General features: G+C 42.1%; 1 protein-coding gene across 1 annotated transcript in view; it reads left to right on the top strand.

Annotated features, from left to right (window-relative positions):
* The window catches only part of LOC126481912 (locomotion-related protein Hikaru genki-like), a 321,675-nt gene that overhangs the window by 117,289 nt on the left and 187,767 nt on the right, over positions 1 to 16,619 (top strand). Inside the window, exon 4 of the mRNA XM_050105871.1 lies at positions 4,693 to 4,855. Within this exon, the coding sequence (XP_049961828.1) occupies positions 4,693 to 4,855 (163 nt within the window). The remainder of the gene's footprint in view (positions 1 to 4,692; positions 4,856 to 16,619) is intronic.

Genomic DNA, 16,619 nt, shown 5'->3' with positions numbered 1-16,619 from the left:
GGTAGTATCCTATGTTTGCCTTCATCTATATCCTCTTCTATTTCTATAACATTGCTCTCAAGTGCTTTTCCCTTGTATAGACCCTCCATATGCTCCTTGCACCTTTCTTCTTTCCCTTCTTTGCTTAGAACTGGGTTTCCATTTGAGCTCTTGATATTCATGCGGGTGGTTCTCTTTCCTCCAAAGGTGTCTTTAATTGTCCCATAGTCGGTATTTATATAGAAGGGCTGATGGACCTGTAATATCACGAAGTTATTTTTTTTTCTAATTTCATGTTCCACATGCGAAGTAGTTGTATGGAAGTGATGTCATTACTTCTATCTTTGCAACGTCTTGAGAAGAGTCCTTTTGGAGTGACAGTAAACAAATCAGTTACACTTCTGTTTATTAATAAATTTTACATTGATTTGTCCCCTCCGATGTACACAGCTTTTATTTCCGATCCAATTGCCGGTCTTATGTTTACCGGAACTCTAAAATAACTCACAAGATTGTTTCTTGAAACTTTCATGCGTGAAGATATGTTCGTTGACAGCCGGTACAAACGATTACCCACTGAAGATCTACATACTCCACTGATAAGTGCTATGTAAATATATTGTTTCATTTGCTTTATGGACATTCTGTTAATCTCTTGGGCACAGTGTGTACTGTGGACGACTGGCTGGTGCCCCACAGACATTAATATCTAGATGCAGGTTGTGACTAACAAGTGCTACATTTATTCCTTGTGTTTAAATTATGAAGATTCTTGTTTCGTAACAATCGTTTTGGAACTTCCACTTCAACGACGACCTAGTAGACAATCGCTGGCGTGCTCACCAAACTAACTTGTAATTGAAAGGCATTGACAGAAGTTTGTCACTTAAGGTGAGCGTCACTGGTGTCAATCACTAGTATGAACTTCCGTCTTACACTTAATTAAAAAAATAGAAGTCGAAATAAAACAAACTACAGATTCGATCTGCTTCTCCAACGTCGCACTGGAAAGGGAACAACATCTCCATTAGTCATATCTAAACTTTCTCTCCAGTTTCCATATGAAGCTTCGAGTCGGTAAAATCTACTGGGAGCTCCCGGGCACTCTACAATATCTCGTTCCCAATAACTGTCACAGATCGGCAGTGACTGGCGGTCGAGGATATGTGAATAAGCTTCAGTTTTTAACGACACTCCCCAAAGCAATTTTCATTTATTCGTTACTCCACTACAGCTTTCTACCGTGCTGCCACGACAATAGATCTCTTTCCCGAATGCAAAGTTTCTTGCTGGTAATAGCAGCACCTATTGTTCACCTATGTGACTCATTAAAGTATAGCCTAATTCCATTTCGTACAGTCGTTTCGTTCTTCGCACCAGTATCATTCAGATATGCTGCACAAGGAAACGACGTGTAGTATCACGGTGAACGTATTTGGTACCTGCGAAGAGGGAGATTTTTTGTTTATTTCGAACAATGGTCGAAGGCTGCTTTTCCCCACACCACTTTGTCGAATCGAACGAAACTCTCCTGCCTGTCACCGTAGTATCCCTTTAGGGTTACTGTCTCTTCAAGTGTTCTCCTGACATGTATGAGATGGAATCTCCCGTTACCTCTTCTTGAATGAACATTACAGCCTAGATTATAATCTACTCGGATTCAGAACTGCAGCTTCCAAACCGAAAACAAGAAATGAAATATTTGTTATAAATAAATACATCTCCCCTCTGACCAAAACCTCCTCATCCAAATCCGACTGCCCATCTCTTCCGCCTCTATCTCCCTCCTCCTCACTCCTCTCTCTGTCCATGTCTTCTTTCCCCCTCTCTCTGTCCATTTTCTCCCCCTTCCCATCTCTATCCATTTCCTCTCTCCACCCCACCCCCCACCCCCCGGCCGGCCGCTCTCTCTCTCTGACCTTTGCCCTTGTTCATTGTTACTGCAAATGAAAGTTCGACTGAGAAGTAAAGCATATAAAATGAATGGGTGTAGCTGTTGGTATCATTAACATACCGAGCGAGCTGACACAGTGGTGAGTACCCTGGACTCGCATTCGGGAGGATGACGGTTCAAACCTGCGTCCAGCCACCCCGATTTAGATATTCCGTGATTTCACTAAATCGGTTCCGGCAAATCCCGGGGCAGTTCCATTGAAAAGGCACGGTCGACTTCCTTCCCCATCCTTCCCCAATCTGATTGGACCGGTGACCTCGCTATTTGGTCCTCTCCCCCAAATCAACGAACCAACCATTAACATAAGAGGTGCAGGAGAGACCTATGCAGCTTCTGGATCAGCGATGATAGTAGCTTCAGTGACAGGAATTCTCATAGTCACAAGTAGTATTGCAAACTTTCGGATTATTTACATTCCATAATAGTAGTCTAACCTCAGGTCGATATGCCATAAATAAAACATTCCAGTTTCTTCTTAAAACTGACTTCGCCGAAGGAAACAAAGCAATACGGTGTTGTGTATAAGACTTTTGTTTAAAGTTGTATAGAAATAATATATTTGGGCCCTGAAATGTAAGTTAAAACTAACTGTTAGAAAAAAACGAAGCCACACTTTGTCACAGTGCAGCATTGTATATTTCGAGTCAGTTTTGACTTACTCTGATGAGAAAGACAAAGAAAAGTATAGGTCCGTGTGAATCTTAGCGGAGTATCGTGTAAATATATGATGTAAAACGGTCAAGAACTTCCCCTTGATATATTAAACATATTTAAAAAAGTGTGTCCGAATTTTTACTCGTGCGTTGTGGAAACATTTGAAATAAATTGGTTAAGAATTTTTCCAGATTTTTGCTAACAATGTTTTTCCATCATGTGTTAAACATATGTTTATTTACCACATACATTTAAAAATATGAAGCCTATGTGCAACCAAAGTTTGTTAGAGTATCGTGTAAAAATAGGAGATAAACGGATTAAGAACTTTCGAGGATTTTGCTAACAACATTTCCCCTTTAAGGATCAGATGCATATTTACATAGAACATACTTTTTTTTTAATTTGTAGCCTACGTCCATCTGAATGCTTATTAGAATGTTTATTAGAGTTCTGTGGAAAAATCTGAAGTAAATCATTCAGGAACTTTTCGAGATTTTAGCAACAACTTTAAAGAACGACTTGCCTTTATATAGTAGTATAAAGTCATATACTGTGTGTATTAAAAATATGTATCCTACGTGTAAAATAATTTCATCAACAAATTTTCCAGGTTTTTATTTACAACCTTTCCCCTTTGTATAGTCAAATACCATATACGATTAAAAACGTGTAGCATGTGTCCGTCCAGATGTCTATTAAGGTATTATGTAAAATTTTGAAGTAAATCCGTCACAATTTTTGGTACCAACTTTAAAATACAACTTATCTTTATATGGTAATGTACATTAGGTGCAGTTGAGGACTGAAATTTCGTCCTTTTCGCCTTATGCTGGAACTCTGCCGAAAATACCGTGCTTTATCACATGTCAACATTTGGACACTAAAAAGTTTTAATTTCTTTCCTGCGACTGCAAGTCCTTTGTCCTCGCAGTCTAGTCATCTCTATTTATAAAAGGTAGTGTCTTGACTGACTGACTCATCGCCGCTCAGACCAAACCGCTAAGGATAGAAACTTGAAACTTTGAGAAGTTGTGGATCTTTCATTGTAGGCGTCGGTTCAGAAGCGATTTTATGAAGTTCCAACAATAAGGGGGTGAAACAGGGTCATATTGGTTCACTGACTCATCATCACCAAGTCCAGACCCCTAAGGACAAAAATTTGAAGTTTGGAGACGGTGTGGATCTCATACTGAAGGTATCGTTTAAAAACGGATTGCCGAAATTCCACGCCTAAGGAGATTAAACAGGCGATGAAAGGCCTTTTGAAGGTATGTCGCTTCTGAGAGAATTTTGAAGCTAGGACTCAGAAAACTAGTATTTGGTTTCTCATTCAGAAAATAAAGAATACGTGCGTTTACGAAAATTCAACAACTAAGTTGATAAAACATTGGTTGAAAGTTTTTTGAAAATAAATAATTTCTAAAGCACCACGAAAGTATTTTTAAGGCTACATCTATGACAAGTGGTATTTCACTTCTCGGTTAGAAATAAAAAGAAAGGAGTGTTTCTGGAAATCCAACTCCTAAGCGAGTGCAAAAGGAGATGAAAATTCTTAAGAAAATATTTAGTTACATTAAAAACATTTTACGCTGAATTTATGAAAACTGGTATTACACTTCTCGGTTAGATACAAAGAAATACTTGTTAGGGGATGAAAGCTGCTATGGAATTACCTTCATAAGAACGCAGAAAGCATGATATGGGATCCATCTACCAGAATCTCTTTTCGCTCAGAAGTACACTCGTAAAAGACTGTGCTTACGTGGCCTTAATTAGCGTGAAATGCTTAGAATGTGTTGCAACTTCTGAAAAACATAAAAAGTAGATTAAATAAAAACAAAAAGCTCTACAGCCCATATAGTTACGCGAGAGAAGCAGCGGGCACTAAGCTAGTCTGGAAACGTAATTTCACGGGAACAATTTATTGTAACGTTATATGACATGGGTGCCAACAGTCGACGTAAGTAATTAAGCGATACAGGAAATCGGTATGCAGGAACTGCAGCTTATGGCTCTGGAGAGTGCATGGGTAGTATGTTTTTGTGTTTAGTACGTGGTGACAGCGAGCCGGTGTGTCACGGTGTGTCTGGCTGTGTGCGCAGAGCGAGAAGTCGGTGTTCCCGCACGGTGCCATGGTGACGGCGCGCTGCCGCCGGCCCGGCCTGTACAAGCTGCTGGGCAACTCGTCGCTGCGCTGCCAGAACGGCGCCTGGAACCCGCGCCTGCCCGCCTGCATCCCCACCACCATGCTCACCAACTTCACCGGTGAGTAAGCTCGTTGCGGCACACTGACACAGTCACCTCCACTGCAGACCTACGCGTAGCGTTGCCAGCCGATATGAACTGGTACGAGCACGTTACGGGCGGTAGTAGGGAAGACGAATGTTCGACTTCGATTTATTTCGAAGATGAATGTAGCTTCTGTATAAGGTGGACCGCATACAGAAAACTATTTGTGATCGCCACCAGTCCTGATTAAACAAATACTCGGAAGTAATTCAAAGGTGTGGGGTTGGGTTGAGTTGTTTGGGGGAAGAGAACAAACAGCGCGGTCATCGGTCTCATCGGATAAGGGAAGGACGGGGAAGAAAGTCGGCCGTGCCCTTTCAAAGGAACCATCCCGGCATTTGCCTGGAGCGATTTGGGGAAATCACGAAAAACCTAAATCAGGATGGCTGGACGCGGGATTGAACCGTCGTCCTCCGGAACGAGATCAGTGTGGTAACCACTGCGCCACCTCGCTCGGTTCAAAGGTGTGCTGCTAGTTTTGTTAATGGAAGATTTTGTTTGCACTCAAGTATTATCAAGATGCTTAAATTTAATTATGAACCCGAATAGTTGAAATAAATGCAAGTTCACTCGCACTTAATGTGAAAGACACAGGCTGAATTATAAACTCAACAATTAATCAATGAGCGAACAGACATTCAAGCAACTTTAAATTAATAGCTTAATAAAATTAAAGTTCTTTAACAAGTGAAATAAATGTCATCAACCGCTACACGCGAAGCTGCTTTCACGTGTAAACAACAGTTACGGCTTGCTGCAACTCGAGATACTGTGCCAGCAAAGGCAGCTATCGTCAACACATCTGAATGGAGCAGAATTAATTCACCAATTTCTACCAAAAATTACGCTGATTAGACAGCCCCTCAAACAAAGCACAAGCGGGAAATCCGTTCATGAACTGTTTGAAGAACAACAAAGCTTAAATGAGAACAGTTCTCAGAAAACTGCAAAGACAAGAAATACTAAGTGAGGATGACCTACTCCGTACAAAATTATCTATTAAAAACCTGCTTGTCCGACCCCAGAAAATCAGACCTGCGTCAGTCAGTAACACGAGGGGCAGAATACACAACACGTCGGGTAAAACCACTGAATAAATTGAAAGATTTCGTCGCATAGAAAACTCCCTTGCACCAAGGCCACAACCTGCGACACCCCAGTTGTTAATCACGGGGAACGTTCCTGAAACCTGGTAGTCAAGGAAAGGCAGGAATCGGTTACGATTGTGGAGGGGGTCGTAATCAGTTACTATTGTTTCCCTTTTACAGTCACACACAATTTATTTTAAACCAGTAATTCCAGTCTCAACAATAAATAAAAATACCACACGTTCTTAATGATGGAATAAACAACTTTGTAAATAATAGTGTTTTCAGTGAGGTGTAATTTAGCAAATCATCATTAAATACAGATACAGCAGATAATGTTTTAAAGGCAAGCCACTGTGATCTGGGCAGAAGGCCTTACACGCCAGGAATGGCAATAAATTAAAAATTGTCTAAAACTCGCTGCAACATACAATTACAGGTATTTAAATATTAAAGGTAAGACGCCACAAACACAGTAGAAGGCATCAGACGCCAGGAATGGCAGTAAATAAGGTTTTAAAGGGTTACTGCCTAAACACAAATACCAAATTAGAATTTAAAGGCAAGTGACCAGCATCACGGCTGAAGGCCTTACACGTCAAGAGTGATAATATAAAAAAATTAGAAACCTGCTGTAAAACACCAAATACAATAGCAAAGGTTAATTAAAAAAAAAACTGATCACAAAACTGGTGAAATAAGATGATGGTAAACTTTGGAACACAACCCTTAAGATCTGCTGAACACTACACTGCTAGGTTGATTGCAGAAGGCGACCAGAACTATTAACTAGACATATATAACCTTTAATGTATGCATTGCAAGGTATTGTAATAAATAATACAATAAGAAAACACAAGGATCGGTACATAAGTTCCTTAAAGGGTACTGAGGCAGATTATACGCGTAGAAGACGTGGACTGAAGGAGCGTTACACTAAACTACTGGTCATCAGACCTTCTCTTAGAATTCACCTGTCTTACGAGGATCAAGGGGGCACAGACGGCGCTCCAGGAATCGACCTCTGAGAAGATCCGGCAACAAACACTTTCGCGAGCGATGTGATACGCTGGCAAGAGTTGCATTCATTTCACAAAATGGTAACTCCGACTAGTGTCAGCCTAACGAATGAATAATTATAATCTTGCTAAAGCTACCTGACGTCCGATAAATCAAATGCAACGATGGAACAATACGCTAAAACGGTAACCGGCGGTCTGCACTACTGAACTAAACATAACAAGTTTAATGCAGCAAATAGTAATAAGAAGTCGAGGAAAGATAATCAGATCCGCCTTTCCCAAGCCCTCCACTCGCTGCTCTTCGCCTCGGCGACACTACGAGCAGCAACACGAACCCAATTCACTGGAGAATCGCGGGATATCACAATGGTGGAGGTTTCTCTACTTGGATTGAAACGCACTTATCTTAAAGCTTGCTGGATCCGGTCTACGACGAGGTCGTGCACCCTCGTGACCACAGCCCTTCCATCCGGCAGTCCATGCTAGCAGCCAGCGGTCCCGGGGTGTTCTGGCACTGCGCGGACCTGGCTCCTCCTGAGTCCCAAACCGAACTGGAACATTCACACGACCCGGAAAATTAACGACTTCGCCCCAAAGATAGGGCAGCAGTTACTAGATATCGATAACCGCCGCTGCTGCCACTAGCGAACAGGCAACGCTTGCGAAATCGAGTGGCGCAAGTCAAGACGAGAAGGAGACAAACAACCACAACCAAGCCAAGTAAACGACACCGTCTGGCCTGCAACAGAGAGTGGAAACCTACAAACAACAGCAATGCAAGCGTCGGCACGGCTCAGTTCCAAAAACGAGATATAAGATAGTAAAATCCGGCAAGCTGCTAGAAAACGAAAGTTGACGTCGGTGCGAAATCCGTCTTCGCTCAGTGGCAGGACTTCCTCTCTCCTAGCCGCTACCCACAAGAAAGCTGCTACGGCGGCAAACTACAGTCGACTTACTCCTTTGCAGCCGGTCCCATTCAGGTCCGTCAAGGTCGCCACGGCCAACACGCCCCTCGTGTACCAGGAAGTACTGCGGAGACGAACCACGGGTTTATAATACGAGGCCACTCGAGCCTACACCGAGTGAAATTATGACCCCACTCCCGTCCCTGATCCTCAGTCAACCTCTCGGTCCCACAACCGAACTTAAGGCCACGTTCTCATTCAAATGAGCAAATGTTAATCAAAAGTTTGGAAACTTTTTTTTTTTGAGACAATGAAAACACATATGAAGGATCTGTTTGGCTACTGTGATTGATCATACCTTGAAATGTATTTTAGAGTCTCAAGGGCCTGTGAGTTTGAAGTACGCAGGCTGAGTGCAGTGTAGCCCCTCAGGATTCATCTGAAATAAAAAATTGGTAACATCAGTCGATACTAGATTAAGTTTATGTGATCTTATACCTGACCACAATGAAATAACGTTAAATTTAACGATATGGTGCCAACTCGCACTCTGAGTTAGATTTTTGGTTTTTTACTCTATGGCCATGCAGAAAAAAGTTAATATTTACAAATTTCATATATTGTTAGTATAAGCTCCCAAGGAAGGTGTTCACTTTTCGAAGATCAAAGGTAGACGTGAACCTTTTCACGAAGGCGTCGTGATTGCTGCGTCGTGGGCTGCACGGCCCATTTTTCGCGCTCCCGGCGGCGCTATTCTGACCTGCTTTCACATTTGTAGTGTTACCGCAATTATTGGACTTTATACTATATATTTATTAGAAACATTTATACAAATCACACATGTTTTTGATATTGTCTGTGTCTAAGCACAAATCCAAGCCTCTGGATGTCAATGGAACAGCTTGGGTAGCACGTGTACCTGATGAGGAAGCAGCTACAATAGATGATCCGTGTTCATTGTCACATTAGGACCATGCGGCCTTTCATCTTTAAAATCACTACCCAGTATGAGAGAAAGAGCTTCGTCCACAGTATATCGCTTATCTGCCATATAACGTCTAGTAGAAGCTAAGGTTGACAACGTGTCGCGTCAGATTAGAAAAAAATGTTCAAATTTGTGTGAAATCTTATGGGACTTAACTGCTAAGGTCATCAGTCCCTAAGCTTACGCACTACTTAACCTAAATTATCCTAAGGAACCTCCGCCGGGACCAACCGCACAGTCCATGACTGCAGCGCCTGAGACCGCTCGGCTAATCCTGCGCGGCGTCGGATTAGAAACAAGGCGGGAAATGAGCAGCGCAACTCAAGCGAAACTAACCCTCTGAAACTGAATGCAACTGCATCTAGTGACTGTTGTTAACTACAGACTTTGAACAAAGCCGTTAGATGGTGCTTAGCTCATGCTTCCACAACAGTCGAGCGTAGTGAAGCGGAGCTGTATGACGCGAGGCGGAACTGCTACAGCAGTCCACCGGCTGGGCGGCACATTCACTTTCGAATTCTACAGACGTTCATCGTAGTGAAAGGGTTAATAGGATGAACCGTTTTTATTTTATGCTGCAAGCAATTTTGCAAAATAGTTTCTCGAGAAAAATCTGCTTAAAGTTTAGAGAAAACTTTTATATGTATTATTAATTCAGTTTCCATAAAGGCTACATCCTATTATGAATTTTTTATGTCGCTGATCACACTACTTCGAATAATGGGCTGCATAAACTAGCGTAAAGCACGGATTTTTGCGAAAAATGGTTATACGAAAAACGAGATTAACCGAGCACTTCACCCAAGTAGAAAAATGCCTAAAAATAGGAGACAGCAACAACCATCAGCTGGAAAAGTATTTCTTCCGTTCATCCATAACATCACTGATCGCATTGGAAAAGTACTAGCCAAGTTTCAGGTGGAAACTATTTTCAGACCTACTAAGAAAATTTGTGAATGCCTAAGATCAAAAAAAGATGCTCGTCACCCCCTAGCCACCCCAGGGGTATATAAAATTCCGTGCAGTTGTGGCAGGGTTTACATAGGAACTACAAAAAAAGCATCAATACACGGTTGACGGAGCACAAAAGAAACTGTCGCTTGGGACATATCGACAAATCGGCAGTAGCGGAACATGTTTTTAAGGATGGAGATCACGAAATAAAATTTGGTGAGACAAGCGTGCTAGCGAGGACGTCGCACTATTATACACGTATGTATAGAGAGGCAATTGAAATCCACAAACATCAATACAATTTTAATCGTAAAGAAGAAGGATTAAAATTGAACAATATATGGCGGTCGACGTTGCATCAATCACGTGACAATCGATTGCCTGCAATCGAGAGAACAGACGATAGCCAGAGATAGCCACACATCGACGCCACGTGACGTGTGGTGGCGCCCTCTACGATCTCCATATAAGCGGCAGCCCCAGCTCCTAGCAGCCAGTCGTCGACTCACCTCGGAAGATGTTCTCCGTAGTTGAGAACGAAACGTCAGGGAGAAGAATTTCTACAGATCGACCACGGCAACTTAGACCGGAAGTGTTTACTGATAAAGACGCCGGCCGTGAAAGCCTGCATGGGATAATAAACCTTTTGTCCCAACCTCTCAAAAAATGCAACAAAAAATCGAACTTTCGACCATTTTGAATGAGAAGCTGGCCTTAAGAGAGCGAGCATGCTGCCTGCGTGGATTATCGGACCACCAGTCACCGCCTTCGGCCAAAGATAAATACTAGTCAGAGCGCAACGCGACCTATCGATTCGTGGTACTTCTCACTACCTGTTTGGTTAACTACACGCTTAAACGAGTTTTTTGTCATCGGCCATACCGTTGCTGTGCCGCTCTCATTTTCCTTTAGCAATGACAAGCGTGAACTGCACATTGGTAAGGTCTGCAAACGCATAAACGTAAACACATCCACACAGTATTACATTGTTCGCTGAGGTTACATAGCGAGAAACGCAGACTGGGCTGATCACTACACTATTGTCTGAGGACGAAGTGGTTGCAGGGGGTACCATGAGTCAATGAAAACCTTTTCCTTACAAACACAAAATCTACAGTTATAGTCCGTAAGCAACTTTGCGGTGTGTGGCGGAGGGTACTTTGCGTACCATTGTCATTTCCTTCCTTCCCTTTGTAGTCGAGAGAGTTTTGCGTGAAGAACGATTGCTGGAAAGTCTCCGTGTGGACTCTGAACTCTCCGATTTTATTTTCATGGGCTTTAGGAGAGATATACGCAGGAGGAACGAATGTAATTGTATACTTTGCTCGGATCGCAGTCTCTCGAAACTTTTAACAGTGAACCACACTGTGATGCAGACCGCCTCTCTCGCAGTGTCTACCGCTGGAGTTGGTTGATCATCTCGGTGACGCTTTCATGCTTATTAAATGAACCATCTGCCAGGCACTTAAGTTGGATTTCCAGAGTATCCATGTAGATGTAGATGTAGACATAGATGTAGCGAAACGCGCCGCTCTTCTTTTCATCTTCTCTATTTTCTCTATGAATCCTTTCTGGTACGTATCCCAAGAGCAGTTGATCGAGTATTGATTGATCAAAGGTTTTCCAAGCTGCTTCCTTTTGAGCACTACATTCCGTGATGATTGTGCCAATTAATCTCAGCCTGTCATCGTCGTTCTCTGCCATTATTCTCATGTGGTCTTTCTATTTCAAATCGCTCTGTACGTGATATATTCGTAACTAACTGCTTCCGTTGATTAACTACTCGCATTCCGTAGCACTTACATTTGCTCTGGGTTGGAAACGTTGCCATTGTACTGTGTTCACGAAAGTAATGGGAGAAAGAAAAAAATGTAGTCGACGAAGATCCAGGGCAGATCTAGGGCTCTTCATTACCATACAGTTACCATACAGCAGACTTCAACGTCTGAGAATCACGCGGTGGAATTCACTAATACCATTCTCAAAGAAATCTACTAATCGTGGTCATTGATTCCATGCACACAGAACAGAACATACGACATATGCTCTTGCTCTTTTAACTTGTCTGTTCAAAAATGGGCGGAGCAGTAGCTAAATCTATAATTCGTTATCGTATGCTCAAAGCTTAACTCATTGATCTCCAGTGGAACTTGTCCACAATCAGCACCTAATCCAATCCAATTGTAGCCAGCCATGAATATTTCACGAAACTTAATATGCAATAATCTGCACTGAAGTTAAAGCTAAATCATCATAAAATTACAGCAAAAAGCAATTTCCGAAACCCTTGCTACTTGTAGAAAGTCAGCCAAACCAAGTAAAGTAAGATCCTGTAGTTATAATACTTACCGGACTGCGTCATGGCAAAAGGTACGAGTCATTTTCGTATTTTCCGCGAAAATGAAAGCTAAGTACTCGTATTTTTTACTTAAAAATAGTATAACGAGCTATTTTTAGTTTTGGTGTTTACGGCAGCTGAACACATCAGGATGTTGGGCACCAAAAGAAGTACACAGACGGGTAAATGGCCTAGAGTGCTCTTAGTATACACAACAAAATTTTGAAAGTGAGTTTCGTACTTATCTAAAATGTATGTTGATATTAGTAGATTAGGAGTCACTACTTACGACAGTATGTAAAATTTGCTGTAAAAATAAACCATAAACAAGGCTCTTCAGCGAGAAGTGGAGAAAAGCATTTTGCAACCGAATAAGATAAGCAGAAAAAGCATGGAAACACTAAAATCACAATAAATTACCTTGTCTAATACGGAGAAGGAAACCCTTTGACATTCAAAACAGCTTGCAGCCATCATGGAATGGATAAATATAGATCCTGTGTGATTTATTCTTGCTATAATGTAGTGGCAAGCTTAGGTAACGATTATGGATGTGGATTTCGATCACACCCACTTCTCACAAATGTAGACCACAAAGACTAAATAACACTGAGATCTGGTTGGTTGGTTCAAATGGCTCTGAGCACTATGGGACTCAACTGCTGAGGTCATTAGTCCCCTAGAACTTAGAACTAGTTAAACCTATCTAACCTAAAGACATCACAAACATCCATGCCCGAGGCAGGATTCGAACCTGCGACCGTAGCGGTCTTGCGGTTCCAGACTGCAGCGCCTTTAACCGCACGGCCACTTCGGCCGGCCTGAGATCTGGTGGCTGTGGGCCAGAGGAGATGCGACAATTAATCCTCGTCCTTACAAAACTAGTCCCCAACGATAAGAACTGTATGAAAAGCGGCCCTGTCGCCTTGGACACAGCCAACAACAATGGACAACAAACACTGTACAATTTCATGCACCTGATCAGCCAAAATGGTCACATAATCAACGCCAGTAATGCGAGCTTACTGAGAAGCCGTGGGCTTTGTAGAAGACCACCGACTTTATGAGTTATCAGTCTCCTGACTGGTTTGATATGGACCGCCAAGAATTCCTCTCCTGTGCTAAGTTCTTCATCTCAGAGTAGCACTTGCAACCTACATCTTCGATTATTTGCTTTATCTATTCCAATCTCTATCTTTCGCTGCAGCTTTTGCTCTCTACCGTTCCCTCTAGCACCATGGAAGTCATTCCATGACGTCTTAACAGATGTCCTCTCATCCTGCCCCTTCTCCTAGTCAGTGTTTTCAATACATACCTTTCCTCTCCGATTCAGCACAGAACCTCCTCATTCCTTACCTTACCAGTCCACCTAATTTTCAACATTCGCCTTTAGTGCCAAATGCTACGATTGTCTTCTCTTCCGTTTGCGCACAGTCCATGTTTCACTACCATACGATGCTGTGCCCCAAATATACATTCTCAGAAATTTGTTGCCCAAATTCGGGCCTATGTTTGATACTGGTAGAGTTTTCTTGATCAGGAATGCTCTTTTTGGCAGTACTAGTCTACTACTGATGTCCTCCTTTGCTCCGTCCATCGTATGTTATTTTTCTGCAAAATTATTAGAATTTCTTAACTTCATCTACATCGCGACCATTAATCCTGATAAGTTTCTTGCAGTTCTCATTTCTATTACTTCTCATTACTTTCGTCGGAATTACTTGCAACCTATATTCTGTACTCATTAGACTTCATTCTATTCAGTACATCCTGTAATTCTTCCTCACTCTCAATCAGGACAACAGTGTAATCAGTTAATAGGACACATTTTTGAGACATCAAGGGATCACAAATTTGGTATTGGAAGTAAGTATGGAGGGTAAAAATCGTAGAAGGAGACCAAGAGACGAATACAGCAAGCAGATTCAGAAGGACGTAAGTTGTAGTAGTTATTCAGAGTTGACGAGGCTTGCACTAGATAGAGTAGCATAGAGAGTTACCTTAAACCAGGCTTCGGGCTGAAGACTACAATCACAACTCTTCATCATTAATTAACTGCGATTTGCGTCATTTCCTTTTACGTACTGAATTACCCGTTCAGTATCCTCATATATTATCTCTATCTTTTCATCATTTGCTTGCGGCGTTGGCACGTATACCTGAATCGTCTTTGTCGGTTTGGCTTGCCGTCGATTCTGATGAGAACAACCCTATTACTGAACTGTTCACAGTAACTCACTGTCCTATTCATAATGAATCCTACTCCAGTTACAGCATTTTCTGTTGCTGTTGACATTAACCTGTACTCATCTGACAAGAAATCCTTATCTATTTCCCATTTCACTTCACTGAGCCCCACTATATCTAGATTGAGCCTCAGAATTTTCCTTTTCAGATTTTATAGCTTCCCTGCCACTGCGAAGTCTGAAAATCAACTCCCCGACTCGTATAACATTATCCAGTCGTTGGTTAGTCAGTCATTTTCTCACGGTCACTTCCCAATTTGCATTTCCCTCCCCCAGAAGATCCTAATGTGGGACTAGTGAGTAATATTTTGCCAGTGATCATCATGATCATAGGCAACATTATGTTTCTTTAGTGCAGTGGTTTCCATTGCCTTCTGTGTCCACATGCCGTTGATCAGTGCTGATTCTTCCTCCTTTAGGTGCAGTTTCCACCCCAAGTGCAAGAGAGTGCCCAGAACCTCTGCCTGCTCCTTCACCCTCTTTGACAGGGCTGTTGGCAGAATAAGGGTGACTTCTTACGCCAGAAGTCTTCGGCTGTCTTTGCTGATGATTTAAGCAATGGCGGGATTCGAACAGTGGTGGGGTTCGATCCCGGAACCAAGGACGATTCGATTACTGATCAATGACGCTACCTCTAGATCATGGGTCATGTAAGCCACGACGTGACTGTCCAGATCATCATCTAATCCTTGCCAAGTTTCACCCTTGTGGCGTAAATCCGCCTAGAAGTTGGAAACAGTGTGGAATGAGACCCATCTGACCTAATGACTTTCTTCCATTGCTCCATACTTTTATAACTTCCGCACTACATTTGCCTGTTACGGTGATTTTCATCACTTCTGGGTGGGTTTCGACTAACTTCTCACGCTGCACTTTCTTACTCGTTGACCTCCCTTAGCGTTGTTCTGGTGATTACAGGTTTCGTGAGGACGAAGTTCAATTCTGCAATGGACATAGCAATTGGCTTCCTCTTATCTCTCGTCATACTCCTCTATAATAATGGTCTGTCATGATTACTCAGCATATACTTTAGTACGCGTTGTGACTTCACGGATGATGGTTTTCCACTTTCGCTGTAAGCAGTATAAATCTTCGATCGGTCCCTCCTGAGACACCGAACACTTCGGCTACCATGATTACAAAAGCACCCGTCATACTAGCACCAACTAATTGCCAAAGTTCGAAATCACTTAGGTGAGACGTAATTCACACGCAATTACACAGAACTGTTCTGAACACAACTGACATTGGAAATGTATTAAAGACGTTTCATAATTGTTGTTGGTGGCCAAATAAAATTGCGCAACCTCCAGACTTGGCTAGCACCTACATTTATTTTCAAACATGCATTTCGCGCGATGTTTCCAAATTTTATATCCAAACCTTTACTTACCTCCATATCATTTTATTTTCTTACTTTCAATTTTTTCTATGCTGTAATCTTCTTTAAATTGATTATACTACACTTTTTCATTTAACAGTGGACAATTTTGATTAATATATGATTTCCACATCGTGACCTGGAAAACAAAATATACAGCGTGATCAGAAACAGTCTGGACAGCTCGTGAGAGTGTCGCAGCAGAAGCTGTGTTGAGAAATAATTGTTAAGAAACAAACACTTTGCACCGCGTCCGATCGAATTAGCATTGACGTTAGCCAAAGAGGTCGTTCCGCACACAAATTCAAACACTTGCACGGGGTGAAATGCGATAACGCACGGGCCAAAGTGGATCCATGGATTACCAATTTTTGAAATCCTCATTACCAATAAAAATGTGTCTGTTTCGGAAGTTATGAATTTAAACCTGTTGGGCAAAACCCACACTTCTTCAGTTCGAGGAAACCAAAAGAAAAACACATTTTCCGACAGGCCGTTTGAATTTACGGGCGGAACAACATGTATGGTTAATTTAAATGCTAATTAAATCGGATACGGCACAACGTACCGATTTTTTCCTTACCAGTCACTTATCAACATAATATACCCCGCTTTTCAGACTGTTTGCGGCCGCCCTGTATATTTCTTGATTACAAATTAAAAAGAAATTTTTGTCTTTCATTTACGACACAACGTTCTTCGACAGAATACTATGCGGCTCACCGTGCGTCACGTGACGATACACCCTTACTCGGCGGGCCATCTGTCACTGTATGTCGTCTTTTCTAGTCGTAAGCGTTCTAACCCCCCAGGATCCGAAG

This window comes from Schistocerca serialis, chromosome 5 (assembly GCF_023864345.2).
Source record: "Schistocerca serialis cubense isolate TAMUIC-IGC-003099 chromosome 5, iqSchSeri2.2, whole genome shotgun sequence".
NCBI lineage: Eukaryota > Metazoa > Arthropoda > Insecta > Orthoptera > Acrididae > Schistocerca > Schistocerca serialis.
This window is presented reverse-complemented; position numbering and strand designations above follow the sequence as displayed.